The sequence below is a fragment of the Anopheles funestus genome, chromosome 3RL (genome assembly GCF_943734845.2).
Source record: "Anopheles funestus chromosome 3RL, idAnoFuneDA-416_04, whole genome shotgun sequence".
Taxonomy (NCBI): Eukaryota; Metazoa; Arthropoda; class Insecta; order Diptera; family Culicidae; genus Anopheles; species Anopheles funestus.
In genome coordinates this window covers 28,818,718-28,837,045 of record NC_064599.1, presented here as the reverse complement: position 1 = coordinate 28,837,045, position 18,328 = coordinate 28,818,718, and the positions used below count along the sequence as shown (strand labels likewise).

The window sequence follows — 18,328 nt, the reverse complement described above, 5'->3', positions numbered from 1 at the left end:
AGCCACAGATCATCGCAGCTCTTTGCGTCAAGATATTTCACTCATTTGGGAAGGGGAAAAATGCACCCTTAAATTAGCTTTTAATTTTCACCAACTACACAATTGCTTCGAATTTATGATACAAACAAAAACATCCATTTTATATTAAATTTTGCCTATAAAATTACCCTTCATTTGAAACCTGTTGCATTTCGTACAAGCACGAAAACGTCATTGATGTACCCCCCGGGTCAGTTTGAATGAAAACAAATGAAACAACAAAAAAAAAATCCCTTCTGTCACTTGAAGTTTGTTTTGAGGAGAAAGAAAAAAAGTTGTGAATTGTTTATGTGGGTGCAAATCGTGTGTTTGTAAGAAAACTTTATTACTTGAACACATTAAGTGTTAAGCTGTGTACAGCACAGGTGCAGTGATTCATCTCGAAATATTGGATTACCGTTTCAATGCCGTGTTTATGCATACAATGAATCAACACTTAACAGCACCGCCATAAGAACAGTCTTACGGGCCGTCAACAGTAGTGCAGCGATGTCCTGTTGCGTGTGTGTTTATTGGGAAGAAAAATAGCCGCTTCTAGCTAATTGATAACCGGACGCCCCAAAAATGGATATCTTTCAAAACCAATGTAGCGAAAGCTTGGGCTTTGATTCCATGGTAAGTACCCAGAACGTGTTCCATTTACACAAAACATGAGTTACAAACAGATAACCTTTCTTACTGCTCTTTTAGCTTTCAGCAAATCATCTCAACTCTCCGCTGCACGATTCACCCGGTTCACCCAATCCGCTCAACTTTGCACCCTCCTCGCCCTACTTTGCGTCCATCTCGCAACAGCTGGCCGGTGGCCACACCAGCGGACCAAATGATGTCATTCTGCCGAGCATTTTCGTAAAGATTCCCACCCAAATCAATCAGCAGTACCAGCAGGAGACACGCTTACGTTCCCACCATAGTACATCGAATGAAATCAAAAGTGAAGAACGTTCGGAACCGATCAAGAGCGAAATAGCAGACACACGGGTAAAGCTTGCCAGCATAAACAGCTCCGAACGGTTGCCGGATGTGATCGATAGCTATCTGAACGACACGCTCGACGTAGGGCCGCAACCGGAAACACCGATACTGCTGTGCGAGTATTGTCCCTTTGCGACCCTTTCGGAGACGCGTCTAAACGACCACAGGCGGGAGAGACATCCGGCGCGTGAAATGACAGCAGCGGAAAAGCTTCCCTGTCCCGTGTGCGACAACGCATTCTACAAGAAACCTGCCCTAAAGCTGCACCTTTCCGAAGATCACGAAATGTTACCGAGCGAAGTGGAAGAGCTGTGCAATCGTGCAGCAGCACATCCACCACCACAACAGTCCACCATGATCGATAGACCGTGTGACGTTCCCACTGCAAGGAATGAAACAAATGCGACCAGCACCAGCCAAATGCCACCAAATTCGGCTGCACCGCCAACACACAACAAAAGCCGAATCTACATCAAGAACGTACAGTTGCTTAAAAAGCCGGACGTTATCGCACAGGAAACTCGGCAAGAAAACGTCGTTTCGCAGCAGGCCCAACAATTGCTTTCGACCGAGCAGGAACCGTCCGCTGTAGCGCACGGTACGCTGCAGGACACACATCAGCTTTCCCTTGGGGAAGATATCTTACAGCACGATCAGGTGCTTGAATTGCCGCACAATACCACCCAGCAGCAGCAGCCATCGGCAAGCAATGGGAATAAAATATTTATTCGTAATGTATCGCTGCTACAAAATGTGAACTTTGTACCATCGGCAGAAAACATTCTTACGAACGGGAGCAAGTACAATGCGGCATCCTACATGAACATGGACTGTACGAACGATCCGCTAAACAATGGTTACAGTTTGGCACAGGCTGCACCCTCCAGCTCCGCCAGCCAGTCAAGGGGTAGTCGCATATACATAAAAAATGTTGACATACTTCGCAATCCACTGATATCGTCGCTTAACGAACCGGTTCCGAACTCGAGCGCTTCAACGCACGCGTCGACGTTTAACGAATCGATCACCAGTAGGGCCAGCAGCTGCGAAAGCATTATCTGTACGTCAACTCCACCGGCATCAATGGAACAGCAGCCGGTTGTAGCTGAACCATCGCTTTCCACTTCGAGCGCCAGCTTGTCCCAGCAGTTGGTACCGACACCGTGCGATCAATCGCTGCTGAATGGTACCGAGGTAAGCTACACCATTGGGTCAGCGATGGAAAATGCACCCCGAACGCTACCGCTAACCGTCGATCAGGGTTCGCAGAATTTGCTAATGTTGTTTTCCACCTCGCTGGACGGTGGTGGCGGTGGTGGTGGTGGTACTGGAACTGACGAGTCGAACGTTTCCTATCTGACCGATAGCACAGGTACCAATGCTGTACCGAACGCCCTGATGGGAACGACAGAGTATGATACACATCTGGCTACACCGGCGGCCAATACCTGCGAAGTGCCACAGCAACAGCAGAGAAAGAGTAAAATATTTATCAAAAACATAAGCGTACTAAAGCAACCGACGATACATTTAAAATCGGTCGATGAAGTTAATCTAATGACGTACGATGAGTTGCAGCTGCAAAATATGCTACCCTCCGTTGGTGTGCCGCAAGGATCGATCGGTAACGGTAACGGTAACGTAACGACAGCCACATTAGTTCAAAACCAAGAAGCACACGATAGCCACGAACTGATGGGCGCGACGGAACGGATGGATAAACCGTTCGGTGAAATCATTGAGCTGGACTGCCAAAGTCATCCGGCACAGGACGATGCAATGGATGGTTATCATGAGTCCGATCTGGGCTATGGAGAACTCGGCGAAGTGTGTGATTTTACCGAAGGTTTCAACGATCGTGATGATCCCGGTGGAGGTGGACCGGGGCTAGTGGTGGACACGGGAGTATCTGCAGCAGGTAACGAAAGCAACACCAACGGTATGATTGGCGATACGACACACTGTGAACCGATTCCTACCGGTTATACCAACGACATTATTCTGCTGCAGGAAGAATCGGATTCCAATCGTAAGATAACACCAAACCACGACTGGGGATCGATCGAAACCGGTGATCCATGTCTCGTGCAAGACATTCTGCAAGAACCACTCGATAGTACGGAAATGCACAACGATACGGATGCTACCGTTTGTCCCCGAAGGGAGGAAGAGTTGCTATTTGCAACAACCACCGAAGCACAAGTGATCAATCTTGATCCTCCCGGTGAGTTCCAATCGGCGGTGGATGGTGAAGCATTTACACCGTCCGCTGCGGATCAACCGTTGTCCTCCGATCAGCAGGTAACGATCGTTTCGGACGGTTTAACACCTTCCGAAGAGGAACCAGCGGTATTGAACACCGCCAAAGAGTCCGATCGTCCACGAACACGCGGTCGTCCAAAGGGAGCCAAACAGACGGGTATAACGAAGCTAAAGAAACTTTACTCCAATCTTACCGCCGAAGAGGAAGGTTACAAATGTGACCTACACGAATGTGGCGTACGCTTTCGGCAAGCGGATCGTCTCGAGTATCATCGCAAATGTCACGTCGCGGGGGACGGTACAAATGCTATCCATTGTCCGGAGTGTGGTTCACTGGAGTTTCGCAACTGGAACACACTGCATACGCATTTGTGGCGCGAGCATGAGATCGATATGGAGCTGTACGCGTGCCATCTGTGTAGCTTCAAAACGCCCGTTCTCTGTCGGCTTAACAATACACACATGAAGATACATTCGGAGGAGCGTAATTTTAAGTGTGCGATTTGTGGCAAAGCGTTCAAAAACAATAAGCAACTGCGCAACCATCGACGGTGGCACCGGGAACCGCAACAGCAGCAAGCGGATGTTCCGGTGCCGATGGACGAGCGGCCAAAGCAACCGGAACAACCGGTCGATACTCCTGTACCGGTTTGTCCACCTACGGACGAACCATCCGATAAGCAGAAAGTGTCCAAATCCGCACAGCTAACGATGAAATGTGTCAAGTGTGGTTTACGGTTTGCCGGCAAACGGCAGCTACGTGCACATATGGACGCAAAGCATCCGACCGATGCGGGTGAACAGATGGCCGAAAGCGGTACTAGCAAGCATCGGTGTCTACTGTGCGGTATGGTATTCCGCACGCGCTACCTACTCCAGGCACACGCAGCCAAACATTCGGACGAGAAGCGATTCAAGTGCGAACACTGCGAGTACACGACGAACGATCACAACGCTTTCCGGCGGCACAAGATGCGCCACAGTACAAAAGGTGGCCATATGTACAAATGTAGCTACTGTGATTACAGCAGCATCCAGAGCACGACCTACCGGAAGCACCTGGAGCGGATGCATGCGGAAGTTGCTTCGGCACTACTATACAAGTGTGCCAAATGTCCGTTCGTGTCGATCAGCGAAACAAAGTACCAGCTGCACCGGACGAAACACGATGCTTCGGACGGTACCGATGATCGGCTGCAGGAGCAAGCGAAGGTGACCGAACTGCCGGACCATACGATCGAGGAGTGTGACTCTGATCAACAGCAACGGCAATGCGAGAGCGTTAACTCGGACGTGGTAATTGTGGAGCAGCGTGAGCCGAACGTCATCGATGCACCACTGATGGAGTTGGAAACGACGGGCGGCATACAGATCATACAGCATCCGATCATCCGGCCGGCAATGTTTGCGAACAATTTCTCCAAGGTGGATAACTTTTACGGCTATCAGCCGCACGATCAGTCGATGATCGTGACACCTCTCCGTGGTATGTGTCCGCTGCAAGTGTCGGGCGGTGGTAATTTAGTCGGTACAGTGCCAACAACGACCGTCGTTCCTGTTGCCTCAGTACATCAGTTACCTGAGCAGCAGCAGCAGCAACAGCATCAGTATGTTCATCTCGGTAGTGCTGCAGACGATGTTATTATGAGGGATCTGAACTGAACCGATGTAGTACATGCTAGTCTAATAACAGGTAAGTTCCTCTGTTAGCTAATGTGATATATGGAAGGATAGACCGCGGAAGAAAACAGTGCCATCCGAACTATTTGTTTGTTCTGTACTTTAGGGATGAAGCAAACTATCCTTCTTTGAAAGCATATTGTGAATATCCTCTTAATGAATAAAGCCGGTTTTTTTTTTATAAAAGTACACTATCGTTGTGACATGAAATTGAGTTACAGTTTGGCGAGAAAGGAAAGTAGAACATTTACAGTAGAAAATACTAAAAGAGGTCTTTATCCTCTTTAATACAGGGGAGCAAATGTGTATTATGTAAATTTTTCGTTTTTATTGAAGATATATAAACAAACTCAGTATGCTATCAGAAAATACTTAGAGTCGATCAACACCTTTCGCAAAACGGGAGATGGGAAATAGAACCTGCTCGCAATAGTCACAATCGCCAGATCACCACCCCTGGCTCGGCTTTTAGGTGTACAAACGTACCGTATTATCTGCTCCGGAAGAGAAAATCCACGGTTGCGTTGGATGAAACACAGTATCGAGCACGGAAAAGTCATTCACAACTTCATGATTTTTCAACCGCCTCAGGGGCACAATCAGTGGGTTTTGCAGCAAATCACTGGAAACGAAGGAGAAGAGCGTGTGTTAGTTCCGCTTGTATTCTTCCTACAACCATCATCATCATCATCATCCCGATACTCACTTGTAAACCATGCCGTGAGACACGATCACACTACGATCATCACCGGCGGATGCAAACAGGGGATAGCGCAGATGGAACGCAACGCTGCGAATGGCGGCATTGTGAATTCGTAGCTGCTGGTACGGCTTGGTAGACAGATCGAGATCGAACCAGATCAGTCGCTTCTCGTACGTACCCACCAGCAGATTGTCACCCTTCGGATGGATGGCCATGCTGGAGATCCATTTACATCCCGGGTACAGTTTCTTCAGCATCATCTGTTTCACGAGATCGTACACACGCACATGGCGCTGGGTCTGTATGATAAAAAGATTTTTTTGTGTTTTACATTGTTTTTCCCCTTCTTAATGAATGCTCTTGCTGTACGTACCGCCACAAAAAGACACGGTTTAACTGGATGGAACAGTACGCACTGCACCAAACCCTTGCTCTTCGAGAATGGAAGCTGCGATCGACGCTTCGACAGCTGATGGATCATGACGGAGCGATAGGCCGCATCCGGCATGACCGTTGCAAAGTAATCACCCCGCCCATGCCAGGTCACCTGGCGCACCTCCCGGAAGTGTGTGATAACGATCCGTACGCCCAATTTGTTTTCCTCCTCCGTTACCTCACCCCACTGGACTGCTGTCTGGATACGTTCGTTATCTACCGTATCGGACCGGGGTGCTTCCGCCAGCAGGTCGTCCGTTTTCTTCACCAGCATGTAATCGCCAACCTTTGGATTGATGAGCAGTACGCGTTTCCCGCTGGCCACGGCCACCAGCGATATCTTGCTGTTGGGACACCAGGCTACCGAGCGCACAATGGCACCGGTTGGTATCGTGCGAATACAACGTGCGGTTGAAATTTCCCAAACTATCAAAAAAAAAAACAATATTAGAATTGGAAAACACAACAATTTACGAATATAAAAAAACGAACTTACTTTTAACCGTCATATCGTCCGATCCGGTCACCAGGTATTCACCCTTCGGTTCCACACTAATGCAACGGATCATGTTCGTGTGGCCCTTGTAAATCAAATTCTGCAGCGTCGGGAATGGTTGCAAATCGCGCGGCGATGGTAACTTCGGTATTAAATATTCCGGACCAACGACAATGCGCGAACGTTTCCCACGCGGACACAGGTACAGATCCAGACAGCGCAGAAACCGTTCCTTAATAAATCGCTCATAGCCCGGCACTTCTCGCAAGCTGTTGTACTTCTTCGGCACGAATGGACGCTTCCGCTTCCACGGTTCCTTGGCGAGCTTTTTCCACTGGTCCAGCTCCTTCTCGTCGAACAGATACTCCGGCGGTGGGTTGTACGATTCGGCATGACCCGGCAGTGGCCGTTTCGGGGCGACCACGTGATCGTGGATGCGGCGCATCTCCTCCGTCCCGTGGTCCGTCTCCCACAGCATATAGAACTTGGGTGCACGGCGGATCGCTTCCAGGCGGCGCTTTTCCGCGAACGTTTTCATCCAGCCCATCTTCAGCGCGTGCACGTACTTGCCAATCTTTTGCTTTTCCACTTTGCTCGGCAGGAACGAACGCTTGCTGTCCGGAATGTTGCGTATGGGCATCTTTTCCACCTCCGACGTGAACCACTCGATGAACGGTTCGTAATCGTCGTACTCTGCGTCCGGGTTGCGTCCCGCCATGATGCGCTTGATCAGCGCGACATCGGCATCGGACAGGACCACCCTCTGGCCCGTTTGTGGATCGGTGACCGTGCGCCAGAAGTTCGGATCCTCCATGCGCTGCAGAAACTCGTCAATCGCATCACCCTTCTTCGCCTTGATGATCTTCTTCGCATCCCAATCGTACCCGATGTGCTTGTACTCGTCGTACCAGTGCATCGGAATGTTGCCGACCGTGTTCCGAATATCTTCCTCATCCGATGTGTCTTCACCGGCGTACTCGTCCTTCTGCTTTCCTTGCACCTTGGGCAACGAAGGAAACACGTTTAAGCCGCGTGTTTTCTTCACTCCCGTACCGAGCACATCTTCAATTCGGCCGAGCTTCAGCTCATCGTCGTCGTGTTCCTCATCGTCCGATTCCTTCTGTACAGGTTTCTTTTTCTGATCTGGTTTGGCTTGTTTTGTTTTCTCTTTCACTGTTTTCACTTCCTCCTCAACAACATCTTCATCGCTGCTATCCGCCAGTTCTCCCTCATCTTCTTCCGGCGAACTATCGCTGTTCACGTCATCAGCCGAATCAGCTTCTTCTTCATCCTCGTCATCCTCGGCGCCGGATTCTCCATCGCCATCATTTTCGATTTCTTTCAGCGTGGCACCCTCATTTTCTTCGGCATCATCATCCAAATCCGAATCAAGACTTTCGAAGCTTAACTCCTCCTCATCATCGTCGTCCGAGGCATATTCACGTTCCGAATCGCTGCTATCCTCACCATCATTATTGATACTGCCGAGAAGGTTTTCCTGCAACAAGTGAACAGTAACAATTAACAATACACTTCCACAGAGCAAGGATTTGGGAAGTTGGGAAACCATTTGTTGAACCGGCACACATACCTCATCCGATTCGTAGTCGCTCGCCTCAGAACTTTCCTGGTTCGATTCTTCTGGTTCTTGTTTAGAGACAATCTGTTCTGCGGTTGCTTCAGCATCGGAAGCTTTGCGTTTTGTTGTCTTTTCTTTGTTGGCGACCATTTTACAGCTTAATTAACTACACAAACAGGTCAAATTTTTACTATACCCCAACTGTACAATGCGGGCGGCTCGCACGTGTTTGGGCCGTTGTTTACGTCTAATGACAGCTGTCAAAATATAAGGCGGTACGCGTTATGCGTTACGCTAACGCGTTACATTTGTATACAGTGATGTACGGCATAAATAATTGTTTACACCCTTTTGTAGTACTATTATTCTTTCATTTAAATATTTATTTTGTAAAACCGGGTTTGACTCATTTATTATATGGTTTTCCGTTCATTTGCGACCATAAAAATATTGCAAACAATTAAACAGAAAAAGGTATAATAGCGTGCTCTTTAAAGTTCTTAGTAGCTTTTAATCAGCGTTGAAGCTGCAAAATGTACATCTAATCGCTGAAACGTAATGAAGTGTTTCGCGTTTTTTTTTTTTATTTTTAAGTTGGTGGTTGTACACGACAGGACACCACGTCGTTCGTGATAAATATAAGTCTGGACCTTAGAAGTCGTTAAGCCAAGAAGAGAGAGAGAAAATCGTAATCAATAATTTCTACATTTTTCTTGATACTTTCAATGTTCCTTTTTATAATATTTATTTTAAAACATTTCATATTCATTCATAGCTGAATTTAGCGTAATTTTCAAACTGTTATTTTTTAACACCGATCGTCGTTGAATTGCACGTGGTACACGCAAGGGTTTCTTGCTACGACTATCGATGCAATCCATGTTATTGGAAGGAATTCATAACAACACCACTAAAAAAAAACTAACACCACAAAACGTGTGCTTCATTCAAGCAGCTGCTTTACGGATGAATCGGAGCGCACTGGGTTACCCTGGGAGGAATCTTTAGCTCTTGCTGCGGAGGGAAAATGCAAGCACCCTGGAGAGATGAGCATGGAAGGGGTAATAAATTTTCCAATTGTTGATGTAAGCCAACACGCGTGTATTTTAATAAAATGGGAGAATGCGAGAGAAAGAAAGCCGAGAAAACAGTGTTGACTGGAAAAAGGAAAAATTGCTCTCACAACTGTGTTTTTTCGCCAGCAGCTCACACCCATAAGTGGCGCACACATCTTGGGTTTCTTCATCCATGTGTGTTTGCTCTGCGACGAGAGCTTGGCGGCTTTTGCTGTTTGCAATATTAGTACACACTGAGCGGATGGAGAACTAACTCAATGCGTTAGTAGTAGATAACTAGTGTAATTCGAATTGTAATTGAAAATTGTAAAACGTTGTAGAAAAAAAAACATCCTGCTGGTGTTGTAGTCACTCGAGTCGTTTTTTTTTTATTTTTTGAAGTTGGGAGTATAGTGATCGGTCGCTGCGTGATGTTGAGTTGAAGGATGCGAATCAAAGAGTGCGAGGATTTTCTCCTGTGTGAACGAAATGCAATGGGGCAACGAATTGTGACGCGACAGAAAGAGAGGGAGAGAAAATGAGAAAGTGAAATTGCGAGTGAAAAAATATGACGAGAAAGCATTGCAGAGTGAGTAAGGCATCTGATAAAACACACACACACACGCACACTGGTGTAATGGTGTAAGACGTTTACTTTCTCACGGAACACACGCACTAGATTCGGTTCTTTTTGTCGAAAGGAAAAAAAACATACAAGCTGATCGCTGTTGTGCTCTCAATTGTATATGGGAGCGCGAGAATAAATTACAAGGAAAACCATTTGAAGGGAGAGAAAAAACCCTCCCCACCACCCCCCCCCCCTCCCCCCGCGCCAATGGTGTGAGCGTAATGAAGTGAGGGAGTTTTCCACGAAAAATCCTCTCACCGCAGCCAGGGCATCATACGGAGATCGGGAGTTAGTATAGTGCCAGCGGACTAGTAAGTAGTGCAGTGGTTAGCAGTTAAAAATAATTGCACCCTTTATGGACCACCATCAACGCTCGGTACGGTCAGCAGCGTGGTTCAGGTGCTAGCAGCAAGCAGCAGCAGCAAAAGGAACGGAATCATTTTTAGGTGTGGATGGGTGGTGCGTACGTTTGATGCGTAGGGCTAATGTGTGCTATCGTTTCCCGATCCACTACCACACACACACACACGCACACACATGCGGTTGTTGGGAACTGTCAAAAAAGCGGAAGGTCCTCCTCTGCAAGGCACACACTGAGAAGAACCTAAGCAAGCAAAAAAAAACCGAAAACGAAAGAGAGCAAGAAAAGCAACTCTCTACTTAGTGAATGTCCAGCATAAAGGGGATTAATTTTGTGCGCGAGCGAGTGTATTCTAAATCAGAGCGAGAGAGAGAGAGAGAAAGATAGTGCTTAAATCCAGAATCGTCCGAGAGAAAAAGCACAAGTGAAAGAAAACGCGTGGAAATGTACTCGCTCCAACATGACGGGAGCAACCCAGTGCTTCCTTCGATGGAGACGGTAGTGTTTTTCAACCTTCTGCATGTGGTATTGCTCCGTATACGAATGTGCATGTGTGTGAGTGTAAGAGTGTGTTATTATTATATGTTCCCAACCTACCCAACACTTCTTCTCCATCGCGCTGTAACCGTGTATGAGTGTTCGTGTACAAAGGCGCGCGCGCGTGTGTGTGTGTGTGCGTGTGTGGTGTAGTTAACGCCATATTGGTTTTTGTTTCGCCCCACGGAAACGGAATAGAAATTGGGCGCTCGCACAAGTTTTTGGTAACTTTTCCGTGTAAAAAAATCTTCCACATACTACTAGTGCTGGTTCTAGCGGGGGTTTTTCCTTTCCTAAAGGGGAACCGCTGTATTCTTTACCATCTCGTGTGCTATATTCCTTTGTGCGGCAAACGACGATTAAACGATACACGTGCAAAATCGCATTCCTCACTGTTGCGGGTTAGTGCTGGTTCTGGTGTATGTTAGGGAGGGTTTTTTTTGTTTCTGGCAAAAGAAAGTGATCCGTATTGTGTATTGTAAAGTAAAGCAAATATTCCAACCATGTAACGCACCATTATGCGGAACTTGGTGCGTTACACATACGGTTCTTCGTTCAAAGAGGAACATTAGGATTTCCCTTACAGTAGTTTCTCAGTGTATCGATGTACACAGCTTTACATTGTTCGTTGTGGTGTGTGGGGGGCAGTTGGGGGTTTAAAAGTGAGTGTGTTTTCCTGCATTCTTTTGATATCGTGTTGAAGCAATAAAGAAACAAGAGCTCGTTACATCCCCAACGGCAAGGTGGAAACGTTTAACTTCACAAAAAAAGCATTGAATTTACCGATACCACACATCCGATACATTCAGTGTTTTCCATGTGTTGCTTTGTGATGTTGTGGAACGTATGCCGTTACGGTTGGTGTTGGAGTGATTGAAAATCTATCCCAGTAGGTGTGATTTCGCATCGCCTTCGTACACCCATTCCCGGGTCTTTAGTGTATTTTCTTAAGAATGTGTCAGAAGTAGATTACATCCCCCAAAAACTTCTACACAAAAAATCGAACAGCAATTTCTCTTTACATCGAATAATTTGTTCGTAAAACGGGAAGTTCCTTGCACTATGCATGTGTATGTGTGTGTGTGTGTGTGTCAAGTGTTACATCTATTTGCGTGGGGTTCATACATTACAGGCCGCAAACATAAAACACAGTGAGTGAAGAAATACGGGCGCATTTCTTCCTTTTTGTTTTTTTGTTAAAAACCGACCCGAACGAGATAAACCAGGATAAACAAATGGGAAAACCATGATGGCGATGATGATAATGGGTTTGGTCCCGAGACGTAGACGTAGGCAAGCATCGGTAAACAGGGGGCAGCATCATCTTCTTATCACAGCCACAGTTGAACGTGTGCCAGCTTAGTGGTGTGGTTTTGCTGGGGGTTTTTTGTTCGTTCATATCAGCTACAATGATGCTATTAGGGACATACGCACCGAAGAGAACAAATACAACAACAAAAAAACAAAATATTCAATCTCTAGTGTGTGTGAGTGAGATAGAAAGAGAGAGCGAGAAAAAGTGAGAGTTCGATGATAAAAGAAAGAAACCCATCGAGAATAGGATAGTAACAGGTCTGGATTACTATGACAGTTGCTTAGATCAAACAATAATCAAAATTTTACAATTAAATTTTATTATTGTTAAATTGTTATTATATATATGTGTTTGTTTTTTAAAGAAAGAGAGAGAGAGCACAAAAGGAACAACGCACACGGGTGGGATGGAGAAGATCTTAAAAGTGGAGAGAAATTTGTCGAAACAAAAGCTACTGAAAAGAGAGAGAGAGAGCGAATGCAATAGAGAAAAAATATGCGAAGGAACAGAAAGAGATCGAGTGTGAGTAAGAGAGAGATATCTTACAAGGGATGAAACAAGCGTATGCTAGAGTGTGTGAGTTTGTAAAGCATGTGAAATCGGATGGGCGCTAGAAAAAGAGGGGCCAGGACAAAAATTTCAAATGCAGGCCTACTGACCCACAAGCACCTAACGTGAAAAATGTGTGGATCCCACTGGATTGGGTCGCACTGGTATCTCACACCCTCGGCAAAACCCTTATCACTAGTTTCATGTTGCACTATCAGCATCAGCTTACCATTGTGGTTTCAAACGCTGCTATTCTTCCTGAACCGGGGAAATGTATTGAAGCTCATCTTCAGTGGTCTTATTATCATTACAACCATCGATAGGATAGATAAGTGAAAGATAACCTTTTTGTCTCTCTCTCTCTCGAATAATAGTGCGCTTGTAATCTTCTGCAAAGCGTTACCGCGTGTGTGTGTGCCGTCAATGCATGTGTTTGACAGCAATTTTTTTTAATATTAGTTATTCATCCATTTACTTCAGATCCAGATCAGTGGCAAGCGTTTTTAAAAGCCTGTTTAGAACATAGAACACATAGTGCAACACTATTACACTCAGTGGCTTATCGGTGAATTACGCTCAAGTGTGTGTGTGTGTGATCGTGCAGTTTTTACCCCTCCCCCGCATTATTCGGTGACCTGATATCAGTGACCACTCAGTGACCGTGGTGCTAAGTAGCGCACATTGTGATTTTAACAGCGTACATCGATCTTTCCTCGATCATCTTGTGAAAAGACGCCGATGATGTTTTTCGTTCCGATCTAACGTTTAAAAGCTAGTGTGTTGGAAACGTACTGGACCCCCTCTCCCCATCCCCACAACCCATCACACACACATATAAACACAATTCATCGATTAACTACGTTGGGTTTACCTTTTGGTTATGGCAGTGTAGCAGTAGTAAACGCTTTTGGCCCAACCAAATCAACGAACGATGGAGGAAGTGTAAGAACGTATGTACTAGCAACCAGCAACCAGGCCTACAGCGGACACATGAGCGCCTGAATGGTAGGCTACCGGCAGTACACTACTAAGCATGGTCACACAATCCGGCATACGTTAGGTCGGGTGTTTGTAGCAGCGGTACAAGAGCAAACAGCAAACCATCACGAAACCCTGCTGCTGGTCAACGGATAGTAGTTGATCAAAATTGACGTACGCCTGTGCTCCGGTATCGTATTATGCGCGTACGGTAACGATATGTGCATGTAAACCGTTCTGCAAAAGAAAAGAGCAAAACGGAAAAAGCTAAACATCCGAGCAGAAAGGATAGAGTGGCGATCAGAAGCATCGAAAGTTCCGTATACATCCTCTAGCGTAACCGGTGGAGTAACGCGAATGATAACGCGAACGATAACACCTACCTACGGCACCAATAGTAACAGGCTAAGCAATCGTAACATAGCAGCAACACACAGTATAGAAGCAAACACCGATTGGTAAACAACAAAAAAAACGCAACAACGACGCATTAATTGAACGCAAAAGCTTTTCTATTATTTTTGTACTAACGAAACCGTAACAAGAGCCTGCAACACAAAACACACAACCAACGGTCCTAACGTACGACGGAGTAACGACCATTGTTTTTTTTTTGTTTTTGGAAGAAGAAACAGTAAACTAGCGATATTCGGGAAGTGTTCGGGAAGCGCAAAAACAGAGTGGAGGCCAGATCGAATTTTTATGTGTAAAAATTCGTTTCTACCAAAACAGGTAAGAAGTAGTTTGCATTTGTTATAATCTTGTTAATTTTTTTTTAATTTTAATTTGTTTTGTTTACCATTTGCTTAATAAAAATAAGAAACTCCATTCATCCGTTGAAAGCTAATGAACTTTTAATTACAATTTATGCCGTTACAATTTGTTTCTATTATTTTATACAATTTTGATATTATTTATGTTGCATGGCAGCGCCACGTAACACGCCAGGGCCATACTCCATCCCGAATACGGAGAACTAACTATCCAGCTATGTGTAAATCAACCCAAAGAAGGCCAGAAATGGTAGGCCGCTTAAGGTTGTAGTGTCACAAAAAAATGAATCATTAATTTTAATAAAATACAGAACTGTGTTCTTGTGTTGTTGTAGTATCATAATTTAATTAAAATTCCTTCTATAATGCTTGTGGCCAAAGAAGTCAGAGGGAATTCGGCAAACAAATTATTTGGATGTATTTTTATTGTTCTATCCAACTTTTAAAAACTGTTTCTTCTATTGCAATGAGTGTACTTACTATCAATGTAACAACAGATAAAAAATAGGCATTAAAAGCGAAAAAAGATGTGCCTTATGGATCAAAATCGTCCCAAAAGGAACATTCGCAGTTTGCGCGAATTTGTTGTAATTATTAGCTGTAAACCGTCATTTTTTTCTCGTCAAAAGCATTTTATTTAATAATTAATACCCTTTTACCATGCATGGTAAAACATCCGGAGACACTTTAACCATTGCGCACGGTAGAGGTATTTGAAAAATTCATTTATCTACCCACCGTTACGCGTCCATTGGCGCTGATTCTACGGAATTCAATTATTCAACGGAACGTTTCCCGTCATGGTCCCGTCCAAACTACAGTGCAGGAACGTATAGCTTCAACGCAGATTCAAATAGGTGTTAATCCGTAATGAGGCAACGTGTAGCGGCGAAAGAGGCAGATGTGTTAATCGTACGCACCAGCAAACTTTACCACACGACACTAGCGCGCGCCGTGAGGCCGCAACGCCAAGGACACGCTAACGCTGCTAACGTTCGCTCCTTCGCCTACAGGATGTGTTTGCGGAACATGACGATATGTTTGATACATGCGCCACGAACATTTCGCTCACTCGCTGTAGCGCCCAAGGTAAGAAGTCAAACGGGCCTGGGGGTGGTGTTTTTTTTGTCCGTCTTTGAACGGTACCGACCGAACCAGCGATGGGAAGTGTAAATCTTTCCCAGCGACGGTGTAAAACGTTAGTAAGGGGATTTGGCTTTCGTGGAAGAAAAAACCTCCCGGTTGATGTTATTGTCGTTTATGCAATCTCGCTCGCTGTGCGAAACTATGCTGTGTTTATGCTAATGGTATCGATTGCCAGGCAAATAATCGGTCCTCTCACGTCACCGTGCTCTTTCCCTCCCCCAACCGTCCAGTTCGGGTACTGGATGGTAGTAAAGTACTGGGCGCCTCCATCCTCAACGTTTTTGGGCGATAGTAAAGTACTGGGCGCCTCCATCCTCATCGTTTTTGGATGGCAGTAAAGTACTGGGCGCCTCCATCATTGTTGACAGATTGTTTCTGGGGGCGAGGGCAGCATGATCGATTTAATTTCGCGATACACCATCACCATTATGCTATTAAAATTGTAAAAGCCCATTGCTATCTCCACGTAGCGTCTTCCCCCGTATTGATGTATTTTGACGCGAATCATGTTAGTTTATGATAAAGTAGATTCCGATCAGGTTGGATTAAAATCAATCTAATCGAAACATACAAATTTCATTTCGTATCCGATTGAAAATGATATCAATCATGCAAGGCTGCAATTAAATACCGGATTGCCTCGGTTAATATTCATACAATGCATACGTAATCAAGGGGAATTGCAATGCAAAACTGTGACAAAAAGCAGTGCTTTCGGTGTTGCAGTGTTGACGGTATTTTAAATGTGAATTAAGTTTCGAGTTAGCATGTGTGAGGAAAATTGGATGTTTTTTTTGCAAAAAATTGCATATCAATAACAAATAATGAAGATACAGAGCAAAGGGTCAGATTAGGCTTGAGGGATTGAAGGAAGCAAAATAGCTAAACATTGGTTTCATTTTGGGTGGTGGGAAAAATATCAGTAATTTTTGGTTTTTTTTCTAAATTAAAACTCCATTTTTAATAAAATGCCAGTTAAAAATAACTTTTTTCATAATATTTTAAAATTTTAAAATTGATAGTTTTACAGAGCTCCAAAGAAGAGATTGTCATTTTTTGTTTTATTATGTGTTTTATAAAATCTTGTTTTTAAATTATTTTAAATATGTAAATTGTCACATGAAAACATTCTCTATTGTAAATCAGTGACAATTTCTCTTTTCAAAATTCTCAAAGATCAACATTCGAGCTTTTAAGAGTTTATTTTCTAGTTAATATAGTTAAAATGTTGAAAAATAATTGAATATAGTTGAAAACAAATGCAAAATTTGTAAGATTTAATTCAAATATATAATGTAAATACATATTTATTCGTATTCGTACGCCTCATAGTTTGTACAGAAAACAACAAAAGAAGAACAACTCGAACGATTTTCGGTTTCAATCCCTAATTAACCGTGTTGACCTGATTCGTACAACGGCATACAAGTGTGTGATACCGCCTGTATTGTGCATCGCTATTACTATCATTATTATTTTGTTTGATTTATTTTTACTCTTTGCTCTGTTGGGGGTAAAACGACACTCTGCACCCGGAACGGAAGCGAGAGCCGGAATCGATTCGATACTGACTCATTCTGGTACAGCAACAAGCATCCTATTAGGTCGCCGGCTTGATGATGAGGTCGACGACGTTCGGTGGTCGGTAAGCCGTTCGATTCGTTCATAATTCACAACCCGCTACGTGCTGGAATCGATCGTCACAAACCAGCCCACTAGTGCTGGTTCTCGCTGTTCCTTTAGTTGTGCTGATTTATTCATTTGCTGTATTTATTTTTACTTTTTTCTATGTGTCCCTTTCGTTGTCATCACATGCATCACCGGTTGTGTAGTTGCGACTTTAGCTAACCGATTGTTCCTTCTTTCTTTCCATTTCCTTCTCTCTCTCTCTCTCACCTTTAGAAAGCATTCCTGTGTGTGGTCCGTGTGGGCGATGGCGCTTGTGGTACGAAGGGCGACCGGTGTCAGCCCTGTCTCGCAAACGATACGCTCATAAGCTGAAGTTGTTTGACACGCAAAACAACTTCCATCGCTTCTTCAAGATTGGGTAGGTATCGAAAGATCATTGGCCCGGGGTTAAACAAAACAACGAAAAAAAAACTCCCTTTGAGATGGAACACGTGTAAATGGGTGGTTTCCGTTTGTTTTTTTCTTCCTTCTCCCCAGAATGTCCTGCAGCGTAGACGGACTGCCGGCGGGGTGTAGACTCCGGGGCATGGGCTCTACCGTTCAGAGTGGTCCACTTAATTCGTCTTTGAGTGGAGCGCAAGAATCAAGCAACAATGTCGTGCCGTTACAGCGAGCGCCATCGCAGAAACCGTGCTGTTTCTGCTGGTGCTGCTGCTGTTCCTGCTCCTGGTAAGAAACGGCCATTACATTCAACTCGGTTTAACTTAACTTTACTTTTAACACGTGATGTTTGTTTTTTTTTTCTGTCATTTTCCTCCATTACACTATCGCACGGATTGCGAACGAATTCGATCGAACGTAACGAATGCGGCAAACAAACGTACCATCAACATTGTATAACAGGGCTAAGTGGTAAGTGAACTAACTTGATTCCTTTAAAAAATACTTCCGATGACTCTCCCGTAAATATTATGTCAACTAGAAATCGTTTTATTTAGGGACTTTGTATGTATTTGCCGTTAGGGGAATTAAAAATTAAATTTGAACTCTTGAGTGTGATTTTCATCAGTATAACGAAACTGAATTTTGTTTTATAAAACGAAAAGGAAAACTTTTCCTTCATTTAAAAGCTCTGCACAAGTTCCATTCAAGATGCTCAATAGGCAACGCAAGATACTAAAATCGACG

At 44.7% G+C, this 18,328-nt stretch overlaps 3 protein-coding genes across 3 annotated transcripts in view; 2 read left to right on the top strand and 1 right to left on the bottom strand.

The window, feature by feature from the left end:
* Window positions 1-302: 302 nt before the first annotated feature.
* On the top strand, window positions 303-5,178 carry LOC125767568 (uncharacterized). The gene is made up of 2 exons (XM_049434278.1): window positions 303-654; window positions 730-5,178. Exons 1-2 carry the CDS (start codon window positions 604-606, stop codon window positions 4,936-4,938), a joined length of 4,260 nt encoding a protein of 1,419 aa, XP_049290235.1. The 5' UTR covers window positions 303-603; the 3' UTR covers window positions 4,939-5,178.
* An 82-nt stretch (window positions 5,179-5,260) lies between these two features.
* LOC125767576 (ribosome biogenesis protein BOP1 homolog) lies at window positions 5,261-8,430 on the bottom strand. The gene is made up of 5 exons (XM_049434301.1): window positions 8,182-8,430; window positions 6,591-8,088; window positions 6,033-6,520; window positions 5,663-5,958; window positions 5,261-5,578 (listed from the first exon to the last, which is right to left on the bottom strand). The coding sequence occupies exons 1-5, from the start codon at window positions 8,317-8,319 to the stop codon at window positions 5,425-5,427; spliced, it is 2,574 nt and encodes an 857-aa protein (XP_049290258.1). The 5' UTR covers window positions 8,320-8,430; the 3' UTR covers window positions 5,261-5,424.
* Window positions 8,431-11,217: 2,787 nt separating this feature from the next.
* Window positions 11,218-18,328, top strand: part of LOC125767589 (regulator of G-protein signaling 17) — a 29,748-nt gene continuing 22,637 nt past the window's right edge. Inside the window, exons 1-4 of the mRNA XM_049434317.1 lie at window positions 11,218-14,324; window positions 17,414-17,558; window positions 17,678-17,869; window positions 18,044-18,052. Coding sequence (XP_049290274.1) covers window positions 17,679-17,869; window positions 18,044-18,052 — 200 coding nt within the window. The 5' untranslated portion in view covers window positions 11,218-14,324; window positions 17,414-17,558; window position 17,678. The remainder of the gene's footprint in view (window positions 14,325-17,413; window positions 17,559-17,677; window positions 17,870-18,043; window positions 18,053-18,328) is intronic.